Raw genomic sequence first — 25,011 nt, forward strand, 5'->3', positions numbered from 1 at the left:
AATATACTTTATAGAAAATTTAAAGGGTATCATATAAGCATATTTGTGTGTGTATTTATATCTTTAGAATTATATAAATTTTTAGTCGTGTTGTATTGGTGATATCAATTATTATTTTGAAGAACCAAACTTAAGTCTTTTTTAGTAGTTGTTGTTTTTTTTTTCATGGTTTTCCTCATTCTCAGAAACTAATCCTACTTGCATAATAATGTGACTTTCCAATAAAATTTCATTTTGATGAATCGTATAATAATAATTCACATTAAGCAAAAATAGGGCAAAATTAATATTCTTAAAAACAGTATTTAAGTTCTATCCTAAAATTGATATGTCTAAAAGTGAAACTTTTTTATGTTTGTTAAGAAGAATAGCACTAACAATATAAATACAATATATAACGGTGTAACGTAGGTTATTACTCTCACTTGAGTCTTTAAATTCGTGACTTAATAAGAAGTTGATTTTATGAGCTTAAATGAAAGTTATTTAAGTTTTCTATAGTTTCAAATATTTATATGATAACAAGATACAAAATTGATCATCTTTTGAATGCATTTTCCTTTCTTTTAAGTGACTCGTAAATAATTATGAGTGGTGCATACATTTTTTGGTGAACTTATAATGACAAAAATGAGAAAATACGTATGTGTATATTTTTTGGTGAACTTATGCTCAGATTTTATGTCATGGCAAACCATAATATATGAAAGATAAAATTGAGTTATATTGTTAGAATATAAGCATTAAATTTTTAAAAATAAAAGTAGAAGTAATAGGTGTAGAATTCAGGAATTTAAAAATCAATTGTTAAGTAATGGCACGTGGGAAATAAGGAAAGAAGTGGGTATGGATCCCACAAGTGATAGTGGAGGCACCATTATTATTGCAGGTTGACCATAACATACATGGTTTTGGATAGATAGCGATCTAACATCGTAAAACATTATTAGTTTTCAAAAGTGTTTTATAAGACCATCTTATCCGTTCATTTCATTATGGATTTTTTCACCTTTTTTTTCTTCTTTGAATAGCAAATTGTTCATTTATTTACATGGATAACACTGTATTATTTATGTTCAGAACTACTACTTTTTACAAATATTTTTTCTTCCAAAATCTCTTTTTTTTTTTTTAAATTGAAAAAAAAATTAAGTTATATGAAAAGTAGCTAGCGGTGCAAATTTCTTTAATTATGATTTTGATGTTATATGAGTGGGGTATAATTTATTGGATCGTGTTAAAAGAATAAAGTCCAATAGGAGCTGGTCTTCAAAACATACTGAAATAAGACACGAATCATTGGTAGGATGATCGCATTTAATATTTAATAGTCTTTCCAACATACTAGGGATGAAACCTGTGAAAAATAACTGGAAATGAACTTATTGAATCAGAGCATTATTCTTAACCCTTTGGTGAGGCATCATCATTTTAGAACGAGTGAACAAAAGTTGAATCGAGAGAGCATTGCTGTTATGTTCTAAACAAAATCATCGTTGCCTCAAATTTGACTCGTATCAATTTCACTTAATAAGGGATATCAGAATGCATTATTGTTGCCTGCAATTATCTCAGTTATAATTCCAAAAGTCGTCATTTAAAGCAACCGGAAATGACATAAAAATACTTTGGAAAAATGAGACTGTATAGTTATACAAACGAATATTTAGAAAATTAAATTTACAAGAAAATATGACAATGCAGTTAACAAGAATGGGCAGTGAAAAAGTAATTTCTCTAAAAATAGATACCAAATAACTGGAATGGTAAGAAACTTAAAAAAAAAGAATATCAGCTAGAATCTGAATGATGAAACTCTAATAAGAAGCATGTCATTTTGAAATCGATGGTCCAGTCAATGGTTAAAGGTTCAAAAATCATTACACCATGTGCTGTAATCAGTAAGAATATTAACATGTGCACAAAGATGCATGATTCCCAGGTTACAAAAATTACCATCCAACTGTCACCTGTCACCGAAAAGAGGATAAATTTCCGATAGGAAAATTGGCCATCTATGCAAAAACTATTCAGTGGCCTTAACTACGCCGCTTCTGTACAATTTATGAACAAAAAGTCTGTAATCTACTCATTCGTTTCCACAGGGCCGGGTGTTGAGGTCTGGTCAGCCGGTGTAGAAGCTTCGTCCTGCACTGGCATTCTAGTCTGGTCCCCCCTTGGGTTTGCAGTTTGGTCCCCCCTATTACGGAAAACTCGAAAATATTTATTGACGAATGCTTCGGCAAGGTCAGCTGGATACTTCTTTCTTATCCGGTTATCCAAGCATTTACGGTAGGAAAAATCTTCTCTTCGACCATCTTTCAAAACCACGAAAAAGCATCTGCTATCCTGAAAACTGCTGTGTCTGTTAACCTGTTGCAAATAATACTCCCAACATTAGGCACAGGAAAAGATATAGGTATACGATAATTTGAAGTTTCAACTTCCCTCGCAACCCATAATCCAACGATGGAATACATAGATCACGTATTGCATATTGCATGTATGCAAACTGACACATACGCAAGGAAATAGAAATACCAAAATACCATCTTTCAGTACCAGGACCCAGGAAGTTTTGGAAAGAAACTCATTTATCTAAATTGATATTGATCACAATATTATTTATAAATGTGAATGAAAGATTCAATGTAAACAGAGTTAGGTGATACCATGACATAATCAATTCCAGCACCCATTTTGGTTTCTTTATCTGGATGGTGCTCAAAGACATTCTCAAGTATAAATTGTTGATCTTCAGCAGCCAGCGGGTCCCCATCGTTGTACCTTCAATAGGAATTTATTAAAAAAATATGATCAAAATGCTTCAGCTTATGATACAATACTCATAACAGAGGGAATACATCAGGAAACCACTCGAGGCTAGGGTAGAGAGTACAGCTAACACAAGCTTAATAAGGAGCAACAATTTAAAGTAATAATAGCTATATTTGTAATGGTATTCAAACCAAAAATAACTACCAGAGAAATTGCTATGGACAGTAAAGACAGTAGAGCAGATGCAAAGGTTCAAATTGCAACTTGCAATTCAGTGTACGGCTTGTATTATTACAGGAAAGGCAAATAATATCATGATTTTTTCTAGCTTGCCAAGTCATTATAATGGGGGAGTTAGTATTTACTGTCACAAGTAACTTACCCCTGTTGTTGCATGATTCGTCTGATAGACTGCATAATAGGTTCGATCTCCTTCAGCACATCCTGCTCCTCAGATGAATATAAGTCCAATCTCTGTCCAGGTGGTCTAGGTGGGGCGATTCCTATTTTTCCAGTCGCCACCATTTGGACCCCGACCTTGTGAACCTTCAAAGCGATTTTTCTTGAAAGATTCTCTACCTTGCTTACCCCACTGAAAACCTTTCTCACTATCTGAATTAGCTGAAGCAATATGTGATTCCCATCCCCGTGAAGTTGAATTTTGATTTGACTGATTTTGGGAATCCCATGATTGACTTCCAGAGGATTTGGCTTGTCCCCAAGAGTTATTGCCAACTTTTGAGTCAGCTTTCCAATTACCTGAGTTCCAAGAATCTTCTTGGGGCTTTTCTGACCCACCATCTATTGCCTCAACTTTATTTCTAGCCCACTCATCTACTTCAGTTTTTGACGAACCTGTTTTGTTTGCACCCCAAGAACCAGAGGTGGAATTATCGTTTTGGGTAACATCATCTTTCAATATACTTGAGCCCCAAGAATCTTGTGCATTTTCAGTTCCGCTAGCTGGTATTACCGATTTATTCCTTCCCCAGCCAGACAATTCATTAGATTTTGTGTTAGTTTGATCTCCTCTGCTTCCACCCCAAGAACCAGACACAGAGTTGTCTACTTGGGTAACATCTTTCCTCTTACCAGAGCCCCAAGAATCCTGCACATTTTCAAATTCACCAGCTTTTTCAGACTTATTCTTCCCCCAGCCTGACCATTCATTAGATTTTGATTCTATCTGGCCTTTGCTGCTTGCACCCCAGGCACCAGACTCAGAATTGTCATTTTGGGTATCATCTTTCAATTTACCTGAGCCCCAAGAATCTTCTCTTACATTTTAAATCCTCCAGGTTGCATTTCTGATTGATTCCTTCCCCAGCCTGACCATTCATTAGATTTTGCTTTTGTCTGATCTCTTCTGTTTCCACCCCAAGAACCATATGCGGAGTTGTCTACTTGGGTAACATCATCTTTCCCCTTGTCAGAGCCCCAGGAATCTCGCACATTTTCTGATCCACCAGCTGTTATTTCAGACTGATTATTTCCCCATCCAGACCATTCATTAGATTTTGCTTTTGCCTGACCTGTGCTTCCTGCATCCCAAGCACTAGAACCAATATTGTTTTTTGGTACATCATCTTTCAATTTACTTGAGCCCCAAGAATCTTTTTCAGATCCACTAGCAAGTGTTTCAGACTTATTATTCCTTCCCCAGTCATTAGATTTTGTTTCTGTATGATTTGTTTTGTTTGCACCCCAAGCACCTGATGCAAAATTGTCTTCTTGGGTTACATCTTTCCTCCTACCAGAGCCCCAAGAGCCTTGCATATTTTCGGTTCCACCGGCTGGTATTTCAGAATTATTGTTTCCCCAGCCAGACCATTCATTAGAATTTGTGTTTGCCTGACCTGTTATGTTTGCACCCCAACCATTTGATTTTGATTCATTCTGATCTAAATTTACATCCCAACCATTGGATGTTGAATCATTGAGTACTTCAGGATTGTCTTCGAAGACAGCCTTAAAACCAGAGTTATGTGGTGAGGACATTTCCAAATCCAAATTTTCTTCTTCCAGCAAATCATCAATATCTTCACCCAAACAAGCATCAGTTTCTTCTTCCCCATCAGTATGACCTCCAACCATGTGAAGAAAACTGTAAACATCCATTCCTTTAATTTTTAATCTGAAGAAAAAAAAAATGTCAACATTCAAATAATGCTTATCCAGAACTCCAATTATTAAAAACAAACTCAAGAGAAAAGAAACTTGCACTTCTAATTCTGAGATTTGTACAAGTTACAAGTTTCTATATACAGCAACTACACATAGACTACAGAAACTCATCTAACTTTATGGGATCAATTATTACAACCTAACAGTGACAGCTGTAACAAACAACTCTAAGAGAACACAATACATAATGATGATTGTAACTAACTAACTAACTGCTAAAAGGAGTTGTACACTCATAAGTATTAAACCTGAGTATGATAAAATACCTTATTTGCATCCCAAACAACATCAAATTTTGATCCTGTACCAACTGCCACATGTTTACCCCAGGAACAGGATGCAACTACGCTTGACAGAGAGTCAGTATGACATTTCGCAGCAGCTCGCTCAAAACATTTTTTAGGTGTCTGCATAGTGTAACATTCACAAAGTAAGAATAATAATAATAACCCAATACACCTCACGATACAACAATTAACAAGGTAGCAACTTACAAAGAGTGTTGCATCTGTGAATGGTACTTGAATATTTAGTTGTCGACAGAGGGCTTTATATCCCCCTGTGTTAAAGCCAACCAGGTTCCCACCACATGTCATACTACTAGCTAACAAAATTAGATGCTCTCTAAGAACACCTTTTGCCACCATTTTCACAGATGCCGCAACACGCTGCAAGTAGGTACAGAAGGATAAGATGGGTACAAAAGATTTACTAATGGGGGTTACTAAACATTGTATAATGATCAAATCTTTCATATTCACAACAAAACACCCCAATGATATAAAAATCAGACTCCGATATAGACGAGAAAGGCAAAAATTGCATATCACCACAAAATCTAGCAATGTAGTTTGATTTTCAACTGATTGTTTTCCTAATATTAGAATCAAATAAGATAGAAATACAATTCAGTTTTGTTGTGTGTTTTATGTTTTGGGCATTGCGTGTTTAGTCTGAGCTGCAGTCCATTTGATGCAATATATTTATCATTAATAATTTTCATTTTCCTGGATATAGGCATTTAGTTTCTATAGATAGGAGTTCAGTGCTAAAGCAAAATTTCTAGGCACCAAATTCTCAAACTAAAAATATCTATTCTCCGTGTTCCGCCTGATCTGACCAAAGAAAATACCTCTCAAGATTAGGACACCATAGAGATAGAGGCAAAGGGAACACTGCAAAAGTCTAAGCAATTAGAAACATTGGGAATCACCCAACAACTCCGCCCATAAAAATACTTGGAGTAATTAAGTGAGGAAATATCCGAAAGACAACCAAAAGAGCAACTAACTAAACATAATTCAATACAACTCACCTGAATCGCTTGATCAAAAGTGCAAGATATCCCCAACAATTCTTGAATCTGCTTAATAGCGTATGGGATTGAACGCCTGGTATCAATCAAATGAAGAACAGGAAGGCAGGAATCAAGTACAATCCTCCAAGCATCACCACTCTGCTTGACTACATCCTTCTCAAGAATAATATCCAGTGCCAGTTCACCATTAGAAGATTTATAAGGGTTTCGAACCCATGTGTTTGTATCCGGACTAACCCAAATTATACTAGCAGAGCTAATGCGTGGGTCTCCTGCTTATTAGTAAGAGGAAAATCAGAAACATTACTCAGACAGAAATATGTGATCCAAGCGATGTATGCATTCAAAATTAAGAATTCAACAAAACATATGACAGACCACATATAAAAACTGACGGCCAACAAATTTAAACAAGAAATAAACAGTTGACAGAAGATCACATCTGAGAGGAATAAGCAAGTCTTTAGATTGCAAAACATTAGCATGTGGAAAGGATAGATACGGCCAATGAATTTGAATGCAGGAGAGGTCCTCTAGCAAGTAATTTGTGCTTTTTAAGAATGCCAATGGGGATATGAGAGTAACTAGCTAGTGGTAATTCTAGTGCATGAAGAAAATGGTTAAGAACTTACAAGAGCTATCTTCCAAGAACACTATGTTTTCATGATTCAGGGAGATTATCCAGTACACAAGTCATTTATTTGAAATGGGCCAATCGGTATAAAATTTTGATGTTTGATATTCTGTTTCAGGCTTCCTACTTGTAACAACAATATTAATGTATTAAATATTGAAGTCTTCATGAAATTGTGGATTTGTATTGTACAGGATTTAGTATTGTATCATTAATTTACCAAATAATTAGAATAAGACTACCGGACAATTCAATTAGTGAACTGTGGCACATTTTATTCTAGTTCCTGGTATCCTTTTTCTCTTTTCCACCCTCCCTCCAAAACCACAGACATAGATTTAATGATCAAAGAAAATATAGTACTTCCTCTCCCCAAAGAATGATTGCAAGGAAAATACCTTGGATTATTGTATCTAACAGCACAGGGCAGATTTCTTCCGATAGGATCTTTACAATTCGATCAAATTCATTATTACGATCATCAACCCAAATGAATGTTAAACACGGGGCAGCAGAATGTGAAGCCGAGCAAGACTCACTGCCAAGATGGAACACAGATCAGAAAGCGATATAAATTAACAAATAAACAACAGTCATAAAAGAAAGCATTTGATTAGAATGATGTAAAAAGGAAGTGACATGCAAAAGCTTTTATCTTCTTTTTTTCCCTTCTTCTTTTAGATTAGATCACCAACCTTGTAGAAATGTTTGAGAAAAATATAACACTATTGAATGGATGTTCAAATTTAGGGAAATTTCAACATTCTGAAATGTACCTTAGTAAAAAATAAAAAATCTATAAGAAAAGAAGATACATGTGTGAGACACCATCAAGGTAGAAATTTATTGACTGGTCCTTCTCTTGGAAGTAGTACTCCTAAACTGTTAAAAAAACGTTGATTGATACAAGCTCAGGGAATTCAAAAGCCCTGCCAATCCATAACTGCCCACTTTAAATTAAATCCTACATATTTATTTCCCCCCGTGAACCTTGGTACTAAACTATTAGGAAAGAATTATATTTTACTAAAATGACAATAATATATTAAAAAAGTACAAAGCACTAGTTTTACAAAAAAAATGTAATTTTGTTCTTTTGAAAGAAAATAAAAGGGCACCTCTTCGCTACTACTCATATTGCAAGCAATAGATTACTTTAAGAAAGGATAAATATTTAAAATTGGATGGTGGAATATCAAATGCAAACGAAAAGAAATAGGATAAACCTAAACGACAATTCGGTCTTATTCAGAAATTCATTAGCTTTCTTTCTCCGACTAAAGGATTTTAGTCTATCCGAGCATTTCTGAAAAATGTTCGCCATGCTGATCTTCAGCTCTTCTAACATCATCTGTTCAAAACGATATCATTAGTAGTAATTATAATTACCAAGATATGATTAACTCAACATTACATAGTATTCTCGTGTGTGGTTAAAACTCCAGAGGAATGAAAAAAATGTTCAATCACGTTTATTTATTAGGTTTTGTTAAAATTACAGGATGGTAGAGGGAGAGAATGGAGAGTCAAGAACACACAAGAAATAGAATGAAATTGATGTAGACCTGACATGATGTGATTTATTACAGTGCAATGATGATGTGTTCATAAACCCTAAAGCACAAGCCTTGCATTTAATATACTAATCACAATCCTGACCAAGGAATAAATCATGACATATTCGGATAGAAAGTAAGTACATAGTTCTAAGAGATAATTTGTAACGGTTAAGAAGGAAACTTTAAGCCTAACTTATCCCTACAAAACCGACTTGTAAGATGAGGTTTATACCCACTTATATATTGTGAATTGACTTTATCTCTAGTCAATGTTGGATTTCCAACACACCTACCTTATGTCGAGGCATATACAACGCATGCGTGGAACTAGACATTCATAGGTGGTCCAATAGCGGGTGAAACAATAGACTTAACCAAACATCAAATTTCACAAAGATTGACTCTAACTCATGACTCTGGTATCATGTTAAAAAGTAGACTTCAAGCATAACTCAACCCTACAAAACCGGCTTGTAACCCACTGATATATTGTGAATTGGTCTTATCTCTAGTCAATGTAGGACTTCTCAAGCCAAAGTTTAATGTCTGACGCCCAAGTTGCATAATTAGTCTCATCTACCTTATCAATGGGCAAGTGCACATTGATATAGTTAGTAAAGATTGATCAGCCAGAGACAGTGGTGTCAGAATAGATGTCGGAAGTGGAAGAGGCAGTGAAAGACGCCATGGAGGAAGAGAGAGAAAAACCATAAAACACCAAAAGAGAAGCCAAGCGAAAAAGGTAGCATATCCATGACTTGGAGAGGCATGTGAGGCACGTGGAAGTTCTGATGAAGGCGTTGTTAACAACATGGTGATCGCCTGACCGAGACGATAAAAACCATGTGGTCACCGATTTGCACTGACACTCCAACGACGATGACCGTAGCAACAACGACAGTGATTGCAGTGGCAAAGGCAAAATAAAAAATTGGCAAAAAGCCCTAAGTTCTAAATACTATGTTGAATATAGAGAAAAACTAGGTACAGGGCTAATCCCCCTTGTTTAGAAAATACTCATAAGGTAATGTATTTATATAATTAAGAGTATTAGATATATTATCTTTATTTTATATTTATCTTTTATCTTTAATTAGTTTGTTATTATTTCTTATTTGTATTTTGGGCTTAGCCAATATTTCTTCTATTATATATAAAGAACCCTATATGTATGTTCAACACAAAGGAGATTAATCTCATATAGTTTTCACTATATTCAACTTAGTATCAGACCCGCTCTGGTTTCTGTCTCACCGGTGTCGTTGTCCGCCACTGTCCGCCATCAGCCGTCCACTATCGGTCGCCGTTCACCACCGGCCGCCGTCACAATTACGTCTATCTAAACCCTTGCTGGTGTGATTTGTCTTCTTCAGAGATGGCGTCTGGCAGTACTCTGTCCTTCTCTGGAAATCCATCAATTACCTCCGAGAAGTTAGATGGAAAAAATTATCTATCCTGGTCTGCTGCTGTTGAAATGTGGTTCCTTGGCCAAGGGCATTATGACCACCTTGAGCGAGATAGAAGCCATATGCCTGCTAAAAAAGTTGATCAGTGGAAACAAGCACATTTCCAATTGTGTGCCCTGTTATGGCAATCAGTGGAACCCAAACTTCTTATATCTCCAAGGGCTTTCAAAACATGTCACTCCTTTTGGAAGAAAGCTCAAAGCATCTATGCCAACTATATTGCCTCAAGCAATCACCACGTGCTTGGTTTGAATAGTTTAGCTCCATTGTTCAAAAATTTGGGCTAAAACGTAGTGAAGCAGTTCGATTTTTTATTGTCATTCTTCTCTTGGGAAATCTGTTTACTTAATAGTATATGTTGATGATATTGTCATTACAGGAAATGATGACGTTGGAATATCTCAACTAAAACAGTACTTGTGTAGACATTTTCAAACCAAGGATCTTGGAAGACTCAAATACTTCTTAGGCATTGAAGTAGTGCAATCAAAAGATGGAGTTGAAATCTCCCAAAGGAAGTATGCTCTTGATATAGAAACAAGCATGACTGATTGCAGACCGGCAGACATTCCCATGGACCCAAACCAGAAATTAAAGACAAAAGAAGATGAATTATTCTTCGATCCAGAAAGGTATAGGAGGTTGGTTGGAAAACTAATTTATCTCACTATTACAAGGCCAGATCTATCCTTTGCAGTTGGAATGGTTAGCCAGTTCATGCAGGCTCCATATGTTGACCATTGGAATGCTCTCATTCGCATTCTAAGGTATATCAAAAAGGCTCCCGGGCAAGGATCGTATATGAAGATAAAGGAAGCATTCAGCTCTTTGGGTATTGTGATGCAGATTGGGCAGGTTCGCCTATCGATAAACGGCCTACTACAGGATATTGTGTTTTTCGTGGAGGAAACATTATTTCATGGAAAAGTAAGAATCAGAATGTAGTAGCCCAATCAACAGCAAAAGTCGAGTATAGGGTGATGGCGTCACTCACATGTGAACTTATACGGGTGAAACAATTCCTTCAAGAGCTTAACTTCTGTGACATCCATACTATGAAGATGTATTGCAATAATCAAGCTGCTCTCCACATTGCATCAAATCCAATGTTTCACGAGAAGACTAAACATATAGAAATTGATTGTCATTTTGTTCATGAAAAGTTGTTGACAAAAGAAATATATACTGAGTTTGTTGGGTCAAACGATCAACCTGCAGATGTGTTGACCAAGTCATTAAGGAGTCCTCGATTTGAGTTTATTTGTTCCAAGCTTGGACATACAATTTGTATGCTCCAGCTTGAGGGGGAGTGTTAGATATATTATCTTTATTTTATATTTATCTTTTATCTTTAGTTAGTTTGTTCTTATTTCTTATTTGTATTTTAGACTTAGTCCATATTTCTTCTTCTTGGAGAATTTAGAGAAAGAAACTCTCTTTCTTATTATTATTATCTTCACACTAAACACATACTTATACAATAATGAAAAACAATAATCGAAAATAAACAGTAAATAGTAGGCTCCTACAGAGCCTATATCTAAAAACATATTACATTTCAACACTCCCTCTCAAGCTGGAGCATATAAGTCATATGCCCCAAGCTTGGAACATATGAATTGAATTCTAGGCCCCCTTAGAGATTTGGTCAACATGTCTCCGAGTTGTTCATTAGAATTGACAAATTCAGTAACCAGTTCCTTTGACAACAACTTCTCTCTAATAAAATGACAGTCAATTTCTATTTGTTTCGTCCTCTCATGAAACACAGGATTGGAGGAAATGTGTAGAGCTGCTTGATTGTCACAGTACAGTTTCATTTCTTATTTTCACAAAACTTCAATTCTTGAAGAAGTTGTTTAATCCACACAAATTCACATGTACTCAGAGCCATAGATCGGTATTCAGCTTCAGCACTAGATCGAGCAACAACGTTTTGTTTCTTACTTTTCCAAGATACAAGGTTCCCACCAAGTAAAACACAATATCCTGTAGTAGATCTTCGATCAATTGGACTACCAGCCCAATCTGCATCACAATATCCTTCGATCCGAGTGTTTCCCTTGTTCTCATACAATAGTCCCTGTCCTGGACTTCCTTTTATGTATCTGAGAATGCGAAGTACTGCATTCCAATGATCAACATGTGGATTTTGCATAAATTGACTCACAACTCCAACTGGATAAGAAAGATCAGGTCTTGTTATGGTAAGATAAATGAGTTTTCCAACTAGTCTTCTATATCTCTCTGGGTCTGAGAAAGGTTCACCCTGATCTGTCATTAACTTTTGATTTGGGTCCATGGGATTGTCAATGGGCTTGCAATTTGTCAGACCTGTTTCCTCTAAAATGTCAAGAGCATATTTCCTTTGTGAAATGATGACACCTTCTTTTGACTGTGCCACTTCAATACCAAGAAAATATTTTAGACGACCCAGATCTTTAGTTTGAAAGTGATTGAACAGATGATTCTTTAACTGATTAATTCTAGTGATGTCATTCCCTGTAATAACAATATCATCAACATACACCATGAGATAAACACATTTGTCAGGAGAATAGTGACCATAAAACACTGAATGATCCGCCTCACAACGTTTCAATCCAAATTTTTGCACCACCTGACTAAATTTACCAAACCAAGCTCGAGGTGATTGCTTTAAGCCATAAAGGGAACGACGCAACTTACAAACTAATCCAAACTCCCCCTGAGCAACAAATCCAGGAGGTTGCTCCATGTATATCTCCTCTTTCAGATCACCATGAAGGAAGGCATTTTTAATGTCTAACTGATAAAGAGGCCAATGACGAATGGCAGCCATAGCAAGCAAAATACGAACGGTACTGGTTTTAGCCACAGGAGAAAAAGTATCACAATAGTCTTGGCCATAAACTTGAGTATAGCCCTTAGCTACCAGTCGAGCTTTAAGGCGATCAATTTTACCAGTAGGACCAACTTTAACAGTATAAATCCATCTACAACCAACAGGCTTCTTATCAGGAGGAAGAGGGACAAGATCCCAAGTGCCATTGTGTTCAAGTGCCTTCATCTCATCAACCATGGCTTGTCGCCATCCAGAATGAACAAGTGCCTCATGAATATTATTAGGAACCTTAGTCGATGATAATGAGGAAACAAAGGAGAAATATGTAGGAGACAAGTTATGATAACTCACAAAATTATAAATAGGATATGGATTGCGAGTAGAACGAATACCTTTCCGGAGGGCAATGGGCCAGTTATCATCTGAATCAGTAGAAGGTGAAGATGATGAAGGATCCATGGTCTGAGGATCTGATGCAGAAGGATCTGAGTCTCGAGGATCGTCAGTGTTAGGAGTTCGAGATTGGGTTTGACGCTGATATGTGATAAGAGGTGGAGGAACAATGTTATTTGGATTTTGATTTTGAGGTACAGAATCAGGAATAATTAGAGGATCACATGTTGGTAAAGGAAACATTTGTTGAACAGAGGAACGATCCTCCATGGAGGAAGAAAAAAAAGGTGTATCCTCAAAGAATGTGACATCAGCTGACATATAATATCTCTTTGTGGAGGGAGAATAACATCTATACCCTTTCTGAAGACGAGAGTATCCTAAGAAAACACACTTGATAGCTTTTGCTGAGAGCTTATCAAGACCTGGAGAAACATTATGAACAAAACACATACACCCAAATACACGTGGGGAAACATGGTATAAAGTGTCGTTGGGAAAAATGACAGAGTGAGGAATTTTATTATTAAGAGAGGAAGAATAGACATCTCATTGAAACTGCACGTTCCTTAATGTTGAATACTAATGTTCCTGTACATCATTGACCCTAGGTATCAATTACACCCCCTGAAACAGTAAAGTAAGGTCAGATATAGGCTCAGGAGAGTGAGGCGAGCGGAACCCTAGATGCGCGGTGAAATTCCGACCAGCGTAGGGCGGCGCGTGAACAGTACGCGCGCGAGATCTGGCGGGCTGCGGCGGCGCGTGACGGCGTGTGAGGGCGATGCAGGGACGGCGACCACCAGGGTTGGGTCGCGCTCACGGAGGCGCACAAAACCCCTAAATTTTCCTGAGAAAATGAGGTACCGGCAGCGGCGACGACAACGGCAGCGACGGCGGCTGGTGGTTGATGGCGTCTACAGAAGAGAGCCCCCGGTGCTTGGCTCTTGATACCATCTTGGAGAATTTAGAGAAAGAAACTCTCTTTCTTATTATTATCTTCACACTAAACACATACTTATACAATAATGAAAAACAGTAATCAACAATAAACAGTAAATAGTAGGCTCCTACAGAGCCTATATCTAAAAACATATTACATTTCAACACTTCTATTATAAATAAAGGATCCTATGTGTATATTCAATACAAGGAGATTAATCTCATATATAGTTTTCACTATATTCAACTAAGAGAATGAGGGTTAAGTGCAAATACAAATGAATATGTAAAAAATAACATAATTAACATAGAGACATGTTTTCCTAATTAACATAAAACGCGATATATCTAACTGGGACTAACAAAAGTATTATAATTTATAAGATACAATACATGTATAATTGGACACTCTGGAGAGTTCTAAGACACTCCTCTAAGATATGATCATGATTTTATTAGACATTTTCCTATATTCTAGTAAGTTTCATATATTAAAGGGAAAATTTTCAGCATATGTAGCAATGTTTAACTATAAGCGAATTGAATGAAAAGGAAATAGAACAACCTCGTCCAGATAAATATGACCAACAAGTCCAGCATCGGTTTCAGAATTTCCCTTTCGCATCCGCTGTTCTTGGTATCTGCATACAAGTAACAGGACCCCAAACTAAACTCATTTTCTCAATAATATAAAATAGGCTTAAATAAGTTTTTAATCTCTGTAAAATTGTAAGAAATGTTTAGTCCTTATAAAATGTTTGAATTTAGGTTTTAGTTCCTGTAAAATACTTTTCTATGATGTTCATCCCTCAAAAATTTAAAATCACTATTATTAGTCCATAATATTCATTTTAAGATTGATAAATAACTTGTTTTATGGATATTAAGAGTTCTTTTAGATGTCAAATGCTCACATTGTATCACAATACTATTCTGCATCACTCAGGTGGTCACTTGCCTTTTGTTCAACAGTTAACTAGTGTCATAAAATACTAGGGGATCGAAAAGCATTGATTTTCAATCCCATAGAGACCAAAATCAGAGAAAAGAAAAACTTTCGGGGAACAAAGTGAAAACTCACTCATTTTGCAACGACTAAGAACATATTTAAGCCTATAAAATATTAAAACTCCCTCAAATGATGAACAGTAGATAAATATAAACCGTATACTTGAAATTCTTTTTAACTAAAGCATGTGCAGACTAAAATTAAAAGGTACAATATTATAAGAGAAACTTACTCAATAATAAACTCCACTGATGCATCCTTAAGATTGACTTTTCTCAATTGATCTTTAACTTTATATGCCGCATTTTCACGACAATAACTCCCTCCACAATCACAGTCGTTCAGGTACAAAATAACACGCCGATCAACAGGTTCATTCTTAAAATTGACCTTGCATTGTAGTATTTCCTGAAGAAAAAATGCATCAATAAAAATTTCAGGGAATATCATTTATTGAGATATTAAAACTTAAACACAGATTATCTTCATTCACTACGAGGAAATGTTCACCTTCATCAACTCCCATGAGGAATTGCTACTGGGACTAGCATCAAGGACAGCTTTGTAAGCAGGATTTGACATAGCAGTTGCTGCTAAGACGCCTACAGGCTCACCAGCAGGGAATAGGTGCTCAGTTTTCTCTAATCCATATTCAAACTGGATAATGGAATTACTGCAAATATTTCTAACAGTTCCATCATAACAGATAACAACATCCCGAAGAATGGCCATCAAATTCTTGAAGAGTGTTCCTGGTTCAGATAATCCCCTTGAAGAACGCACCATTATTTCCCTTGTTGAAATTGAATGCACCATCTCTTCATATGGATCCAAACCATTGAAAAAAGACCCTTTGAGCAACCCATACTCAGCAGAGGGATAACCATCCCCATCATAACAACACTTCACGTGAAAATGAGATGTTACATCTTCCACCAATCCTTTTGAATAGAATTTTCCCCTATCAAAAAGTTGCTGCCCTAAGAAACCAATCTGCTGAACAACCTTATCAATTGCAGATTTACTCTTTGAATCAATTAAATCTCCTAGTTTGGTTGACTTTAGAGCAAAATTAATAACAGGAAGTTCAATATCACGAATAAGCTTCTCCAATTGTTGCGCCACCAGCTCGTTGTAAACAGACCTCAGCTGATACAAGAGAGAAGAAAGTTTTCCTATGCTTCTGCTTATAATTCTTTTAATTGCCCTGGATATGGAAAAATCTTGCAGGCTAACACTAAACCCATCAGCAAATATACTTTCCATCAAAAAAGGCTGCAACACATCAAAGAACTTTAGTGCCTCCTTTGGACCCTTGCTAAAGAAAATTGAGGCTGCTATTTCATTTACTGTTGCAGGCAAAACATCCCTATTAAAATCGAATTCTAAGATTTCACTCTGCCTAATCAAATACCGTCCCCCAGAGCAATCAAAACACAAAGGGAGAGCACACTGTAACATTTGGATGGAAGTCCAATAAGAATTACCAGAATTGGCCTTCATCAAACCAGCTTGAGGCAAAGGTACAAGAAACATAGCCAATTGATTAGCTGCCACTCTATCAAAAAAACATCTCTTGACCAACATCTTCAGTGACAACAACGAATCTGTGGTTAACTGTAAATTCAAATTGCCACTGTGAGAGCTGAGCAGTTGATTCTCGACAGAAAATAACTCCACAACTTCTGCTTTGGCAGCTAGTGACTGTGGATAAAACAGATGGACACAATCACCATCAAAATCAGCCCCAAGTGGTCCACAAATTAAAGGATTTATTTTCACAGTGTGGTCATCATGGATGTAAACAAAAAGTGCCTGTAAAGAGTGTTTGTGTGTTGTAGGTGGCCTGTTAATGAAGACGATATCCCCATCCATAATCCTCCGCTGTACTATCTGACCAGGCTTCAAATGTATGTGACCCTTTGAGCCATCCCTGAGTGAAAAAGTTGACATACCCTCCTTGTAAGTAAGGCACAGATTTTCATCAACTAATTTCTGCAAATAACCTATGTTATGGATGTTAACTCTCTCCTCAAATGTTACTCGTTGGGCAACTTCAACCGGAATCCCTACTTCATTTATCCTTCTATAACAATCTCCAGTTATCACATTCCGGGAGGAAAAACCTGAACCTTTTCTTATAAATAAAGTCCGCATTTTCTCTAGCCATGCTTTCGTTGATGATTCATTAAGCTCTTTATTAACCCCAAAACGTGTTTCAATAGCACGTGCTGCCTTAGAAGTGCCCCTAATTTGAAAATACTGATCAACAACTGACTGCAAATCATTTGCTTCCACGTGATGAGACTCAAAATTTGGTTCTCCAGATCTAGAACTTTTGATGATTTCAACCTTCCTGAGCAATTTTCTGAGAATTGTAATGGAAGGATCCTACAAAGCAACAAAGGCATCAGTGACACATGCACTTTAATGAAGAAAAAATCGAGCTGACAAACAAAGATATGAATACCCAGGTTAGAAAATCAAAGCAAGATCCAAAAGATATAGGCAACCTAATTCATAATGAACTCTGAATGGATTTTTCATATTCATACATGTAATCATAGTTCAGAATTTTAGATTAGAGCAATTATCAAGTCTGGTTTAAAAACCTAAGGCAGTTTATCTCCTCTGGCAAATTAGGATAACAAAATTAACTATTACAGAAAATAGAATTGAGCATACTAAAAAACATTACTAGGGCGACATTTACTGACAATAGTATGTTTCATTTTCTCACCGAAGCCATGACACTAACGCCATCTGAAACTTCTGGTACTGACAAGCAATTAGGTGGCACTGGAAGATACTTCAAAAGATATCCATCTTGAGGAAAATACCCTTTTCCAGCAAGCTTTCTTTTGGTTTCTAATGGGATTCTCTTAATAATTTCCATTACCTGAAAGATATTTTAAAATCAAAATATTAGCCAAAAGGCAAATAGCCAATTTCAATAGAAAGACATAATGAATTAAAATATTTAAAAAATAACACACAACAATTAGCCTGGAACCCTCAATTACAGATCATTGTAAAAGCAAATCAAAAACATTTCAGGAGTCGAACTCAAACCTCCAAAATATGCCAATGCCCATTTTTGTCGTGTAAAGAAGAAAATACAGTTTTGAAGATGTAAATATAACAAATTACAAATCATTCAATACGAAAATCCTTCAATATCAAAATATGATGTTTAGGGCAAAGGATAATGCTAAATCCTACAATTTCTCACTTTGAAGGATGTCTATTTCTATACTGTGGCATGATAATTTAAAGAAAAATCATCATGTACCAAAAGAATAAGAAAGAAAACATATGTAGGCCTAATACAATGTAGGAAGTAAATTAAATCGGCACATAAAAAATCATAAATTGACAAGTGTCAGCATATCTGCAAACAAGTAAAAGAAGAAGCTATTTGAACAGTATAGTAACAAAAGTAGAAACCCACCTCACAAGGAAGTAAGGCTCGAGTATGATCACCCTCATAGCGATAGCCATATTTTTCTAAAAAACCCCAAAAATCAGGATGCATCTTGGATTTGGATACCTTGAGTGCTAGATAACAAGCCCCATCACTTGTTTTAACATCCCTTATAGAAACTTCAGCAGCATTAACCTGTAAAGGTTAAGAATAAATACCAGGTTAAGAATAAATACCATGAACCTTCAAAATGAAATTTTACAAAGATAGCATATTTCAATAGTAAAACCACATTTATAATGCACACATATGTAAACCATGGAAAAAAGTGGAGAAAAGGAAAGACAAAACAATGCACATCAGAAATCAAAAAAGAAAAAGAAAACTCCAGTCTCCTTAAATGTCCTTTAGATGAGAACATACAGTTAGCAAAACATGCCAGGGTTCCACAGGTATCATGAGTTCATAACAAAGATCATAAAATTCTAGCAATAACAAAAAAATCTATACAAACATTAATATTAGAAAAATATATATGTAAACACGTATATGGAAGAATCAGTAGGAAACAATACAAGAAAATATTTCAGGGTTGTAAATCCATATACCTATTAAGAAATCATATTGCATGATTTGTTCATACTAACCTCACAACAAGGAGATACTAATCTCTGCACAAAGCCACTGCCTGATGCTGAAGGCTGAAAGATTGTGAACCAGTTAGATCAAGCACACAAAAATGGCAATAGACAAAGTTTGTATCCTTGTATTAAATCTAGCAAATAAAATGAGTGGTGGATAGATTACAAAAAACATGAAGACATGAAAATTAACAAATCTCATTCAGGAGCACTTATCTTCAAAATAAAAGATCAATAACAAGAAAAAAAAAACAACAAAATATTTAACTAATTTAAATGTTTACCTTTCTGGGAAACTGATACAATTTAAAAATGCAGAGTAAATGAATAATCGAATGGAATATATTTGATTATTTAATATTATTAAACAAGAAATCAGAAGGATACAATTATCCCACTGCCCAGAGCAAAGTTCTCCACACTCAAATACACCAGAAATCCCTATTTATTCCTTCCCTCAATAACTCATCAATTTCTGCTACATCCAATTATTCTAGTTTTCAAGCTTGTCCCTCCCCTTACAGCAACAGTTCTACCTCCTTCTATGTTTGTGGTGGTGCTCGACACTTTCGTGGTCATGGCCATAGCCGTGGTGGTCACTTTGCTAATTTCCAATGCCAAATTTACCTCAAATATGGTCACACCACTAACATCTGCCATTTCATATTGATCCCTCTTTTCAACCACAAGAATCCTCTATGATCCAGCCACCAATCAACCTTTACACCTTCTTCCCCCATCCACCACTCCTTTGTCTTAAGCAGCTACTATCCTGCCCCTCCTCGGTCTACCTCCACTCTTCCTAATGCCATGCTTGCTTTTTCCTCCACTTGTGAGAACACCACTTCCTAGATCCCTGATTTTGGAGCCTCCCAAAATATTCAATAGTTTCAACATTTTGGTGGTCCTAATCAAATTTATGTTGGCAATGGTGAAGGTTTGAATGTCCTTGCATCTGGTTCCACTTCTCTTCATCATCATTTATTCCTTGTTCCATCTATCACCAATAATCTCCTTAGTATTCGTCAATTTGCTCTTGATAGTGATGTTTATTTTGAATTTTTCCTCACTATTGTACTGTCAAATCATTGGACAACCATGAAATCCTTCTCCAAGGTGTTGTTGGTGCTAATGGCTTATATTCCTTCCCCAATCTTCAAATTCACAATTGTTCTGCTCCTCTATCATCCCGTCTTTCTACCACTTTGTCCACCAACACTCCTGTTGTTGTGTCTTTCGCAACTGCTCCATCTCCCTCAAAGTCTCTCACGTTATGGCATTCTAGATTAGGCTATCCTAATGACATGTATTAAAACTTGTAATGACTCAACACAATGTTCCTTTTCATAATAAAAATTTGGACTTTTGTTCATCTTGTTGTGTTGGCAAGTCTCATCGTTTACCTTCTTCCACTAACTATTGTTTACACACAACCACTTCAATTAACTTTTAGTGACCTATGAGGACCATCCCATGTCCCATCTACTGTTGGGCACCTGTACTATATCTTCTTTGTCAAAGCTTTTTCTTGGGTTTACATGGCTTTACCCTCTCAAATTAAAATCTGAAGCCTACTCTATTTTTCAAAACATTAAATCTCATGTTGAACTTTAGTTTGATACTAAAATAAAAATTATTCAAACTGACAGGAGTGGTGAGTTTAGATCTTTTAAATCCTTCCTTGCCACTCATGGCATCACCTATCGTCTCATTTGTCCCCACAGAGTCTAGTAAAAGCTCTCTAAAATATATCTCCTCTATTTTTATTTTTCTCAACTCATAAAGAAAGATGGAAAATAAAAATAAAATAAAATAAACTCTCAAAGACAAATGGCCTGTTTATAGATATTTACATATAGGTAAAAAAGATTAAAAGCAAATCATATCATTAAAACCACTACTACACCCTTTATTACTGGCTAATTCATACAAGCTAGATAGACATACAAAAAGATGAAGAATGCCACTCTTATCCTCTTTGTCAACAATACCTTGCTTTTCCTCATTTTCAAGCAGTTTAAACAGACAAGGCTCAGCATCCGTTTCAACTCACTAATATGACTAGGATGATATATTGGAGTTGGTAGCTCAATATATCCAAAGTGGCCTGAAAAGTAACATCGAATTTCTTAACTTAAATTTCATCTTTTTACCATTTAAAAAGGCAGTACGGAAAAAGAGCAAACCTTCACATTTTCCTGCTTCAGAAGTACCACAAGATTCACATCTGCCAAATTCAAGGGGTAGACCAAGGAAGGGATTTGACAGCTGACTAGCATGACTAATTGAAGAGTCACTGATCGATGCTGTACACTACCAAGGCAAAAGCAAACCATTTACCACCAAAGAGATCAAAACTAATCAAATACTGAATAGGCCATAACCCTTTTATAGTAAAAAAAATTGATTCAATTTTCCAAAAAGAACTTTTTATTTATAACAGTGATAAAGATCAGAACTTTTGAAAAAGCATGTGTATGTAAGCTAACGTCAAATATTTTAATCCATAAATAAAAGCAGGCCATATATCTGTAAATACATGAATAAATTTCAGGAAATGTCAATAACAAAAATAATTTTTCAAATAAGGACCTTAAGGGAACCCATCATAGAACACTAAGGAAATCTAGCAAGAATTTCCTAAATCCCAAGCTAGCCATCATTCATCCTCGACATTGCCATTGACAGTAACAACATTGTCCACACTTAATACAAGATTATCTCGTATGAATTAATTAATAAAGAGATGCTAACTGAAGGCCACAAAGACCTCAACTGAAAAATTGAATGTGTTTTGAGCTTACAATTTCCTTGCGTGTAGCCATACCAAATTTGACTCCAATAACCACCCCATCTAAAAGACTTGAGGGAGGATTATCTTCCATTACTTTTGCAGTCAATTACAGTGCCTGATGATAGAAACCTCAAAGTTACAGTCATTACTTGTAAACCATAGAAATCTTTAACAGAATTACAGAGGAAGAGTAATTAAAACAATCAACGAAATAGAAAAGTATCAGAAAGATAACCCAACATAACTTCAATATAGCTTGTGTTCCCTTTACTATAGCATGTGTTCCCTTTACAACCGCTCTCCTGAATCTAGGTCATAAAACAGGTCTGTGGAGACCGCACAGAATGAAAACATCAGGCATGTCAATAACAACTGACCACCATGAATGTCCTAAGGGATTACAAGATATCACAATTTTCTTAGAAAAATTAGATATTTGAAATAACAACTTGTCGATCAACCTATCAAAGATATGATGTTTCCATTCTTCTATGGCCTTAAGAGTACTCCCATGTTAATTACGTCAAAGCCAATCCTCAACCAATTCCCGACAAAGCACATGTAAAAAACAGATAGATCACACTGAATTGTGCATCTAAACACCATTGCCTGTCTATAACCTATACTAGGAAGTGTTAAATACTAATAAGATATAAGTTAAAATTACAACCCCAACTACAGCAGTAATTATAATTAGTATCCCTACAAAAGTACTTATTTATCAGTGTGATATCATTAAATAGCTCTACATACATTTAAATCCGCTTCCACTTCACCAAAGAACACAGTTAGCTAAGAATTCCTCTTAATTCATGCAAGCATAAAATCATCTAACCCAACCAAAATCATCCATCTTAAAATATTAAAATATCTAACACAACTCCTTGAACGGGTTAAAAAAGCTCTCACCGGCCACCAATTCATTCTTATCCACTAATACAAAACTTTTTTCACCAAAAAAGAAAGTCTAATTAGCTTCCATTTCAACATGTAAGGTAGACTACAAAATTTAACAAAAAAAAAAGTGGTTCATGACAGATTCAAATTTCAAAAGAAAAAAAACCAATAAATAAATAAAACACAAAGAGAGAAGAACTAACAGAGCAAAAAATCTCCCTGAAAATGACGACCTTATAAGAAACAGAGTATGTAAATTAAAATCCAACCACAATCACATCACAAACAAGCACAAAAATAAAAGCAAAAATTAAAACAATACATAATCATGATCATTCTTCTTCAACCAGCTTTTTAACTCATACACGAAACAAACTCAGTTCAATTCGAGCGTCTGACACAGCTAAACCCAAAACCTTAAACCCTAGAATATGCAAAGGCACCTCTAAACTAAAGAACAAAAGCAAATAACACAATCGAACGCGAGAACATCAAAGAGAACGAAATGCATTGCATGAAACGAAAATGCAGACCAACAGAAACACGAAATCGAAGTACCTCGTCGCTGTGAAAAACCGATCTCCAGGAAGAGAGGGTTTCAAAGGAGAAAGAATAAAGAAGGAAGGAAAAGAGAAAACTAAGAAATGAAATCAGAGAGAGTGAAAGTGAGACTGTGAAATGAAATAAGGCATGACACTAGTTTTAATTTTTCTCTTTCAAGAAATACTTCTTAGTTTAATTTATTTTATTTTATATTTATTAAATTTAATTGTTTTTTCAATTAATAATTGCATTTAATTTAAGTTGTGCGCAAATGCACCTAGAGAGTGTTTTTTTTTCCACTGGAGAGACAGAAAGTGTTGGAAGCTGAGTTTCGAGGTGTTGACATAAAATGACATATTTACCCATCTTGACTTATTTCTTCTATTTTCAGTTGAATGTATATTTGTGGTATTATAGGAATTTCGTCCCTGTTGGTTAAAGTGAACAGACACACAAAATTTGCATGCGGACCATCACATCCACATCTCAGTCATTTCGTTCATAAATGAAACTAACCGTGGTTAACGGAAATTCACCAAAGTTTATTAAAGTGGTTAGTGACTCTGTTTTTTAACCAAACAAATGGGTTTAGGGTAGAATTTTACAAATAAGGTATGTTATAAAAGTGACACCACCATTTATAAGAATAAGTTAATTAGAAGTTTAATGGATTAGTTTACAAGTAAAATTGATTAATATAAGAATTTTTAATAAAATATTTTAAAATAGTCTATTTTATAATTATTTTAACTTAATTTTCTTTGGATATTAATTTTTATATTTTTTATTTTTATCTTTTATTTCTTGTTATTTATTTTAAATTATAGAAACAGTTAATTACTATACTATTTTCAATATTTAATATTTGTTACGTTATTTTTTAATCTTTTATATAGTTTAAAATACGTGTATATATATATATATATATATATATATATATATATATATATATATATATATATTATAATTATAAATTCATAATTCATTACGATATGAAATAAATCTTGTAAAAAATGTAACAATAATTTAAATTAAAAAATAATAATAAATAAGAATTAAATTTTATTCATATTTATTATATCAAACCCAATTAAATAAAATCATGTCTCCACATAAAAGATAATATGTACAACTTTGAAAAAATAATTAAAACATTCAAAAAATTTATAAGAATTTAATTATTTTTAAAATTTATATAATTATAATTAAATAATAATATTTAAAAATATATAGAAATTTAATTTAGATAATATAATTTATTAATTATTTTTATTGCATGTCATCTTATATTTATCAACTAAAAATGGTGCATGGATACACTATTTATACTGGCAATTATGGTCAAGAATAGAGACTTTACAAATAAAGCTCGAGGATTTGATGACTATGATTTTTTTGGTTAATAAATGTATATTATATTAAAAAATATTTAAATATATATTATATTAAAAGATATTTCAATGAGCAAAAAGTTAATAATATTTTTAAGTTTATATATATATATATATATATATATATATATATATATATATAAATAAAGCTTTAACACTTGTTTCACAGAACTTTAAAATTTATATATTGGAAATGATAACACGTTCACCCCTA

The 25,011-nt window shown here is 34.8% G+C and overlaps 1 protein-coding gene across 1 annotated transcript; it reads right to left on the reverse strand.

Annotated features, from left to right (window-relative positions):
• Positions 1-1,791: 1,791 nt before the first annotated feature.
• Positions 1,792-23,571, reverse strand: LOC148202569 (DNA-directed RNA polymerase V subunit 1-like). Its single transcript, XM_088109657.1, is given in 21 exon segments — positions 1,792-2,373; positions 2,673-2,787; positions 3,161-3,273; positions 3,275-4,062; positions 4,065-4,912; positions 5,107-5,114; positions 5,229-5,369; positions 5,457-5,630; positions 6,278-6,552; positions 7,313-7,452; positions 8,141-8,265; positions 14,664-14,739; positions 15,340-15,515; positions 15,618-17,498; positions 17,848-18,006; positions 18,559-18,726; positions 19,179-19,232; positions 21,164-21,279; positions 21,359-21,485; positions 21,977-22,292; positions 23,422-23,571. Coding segments are annotated over 20 exon segments (5,853 nt in total). The 5' UTR covers positions 22,058-22,292; positions 23,422-23,571; the 3' UTR covers positions 1,792-2,085.
• Positions 23,572-25,011: the final 1,440 nt, after the last annotated feature.

Source organism: Vigna umbellata, chromosome 3, assembly GCF_029865625.1.
Source record: "Vigna umbellata cultivar VRB3 chromosome 3, Vumbellata_1.0, whole genome shotgun sequence".
Lineage (NCBI taxonomy): Eukaryota > Viridiplantae > Streptophyta > Magnoliopsida > Fabales > Fabaceae > Vigna > Vigna umbellata.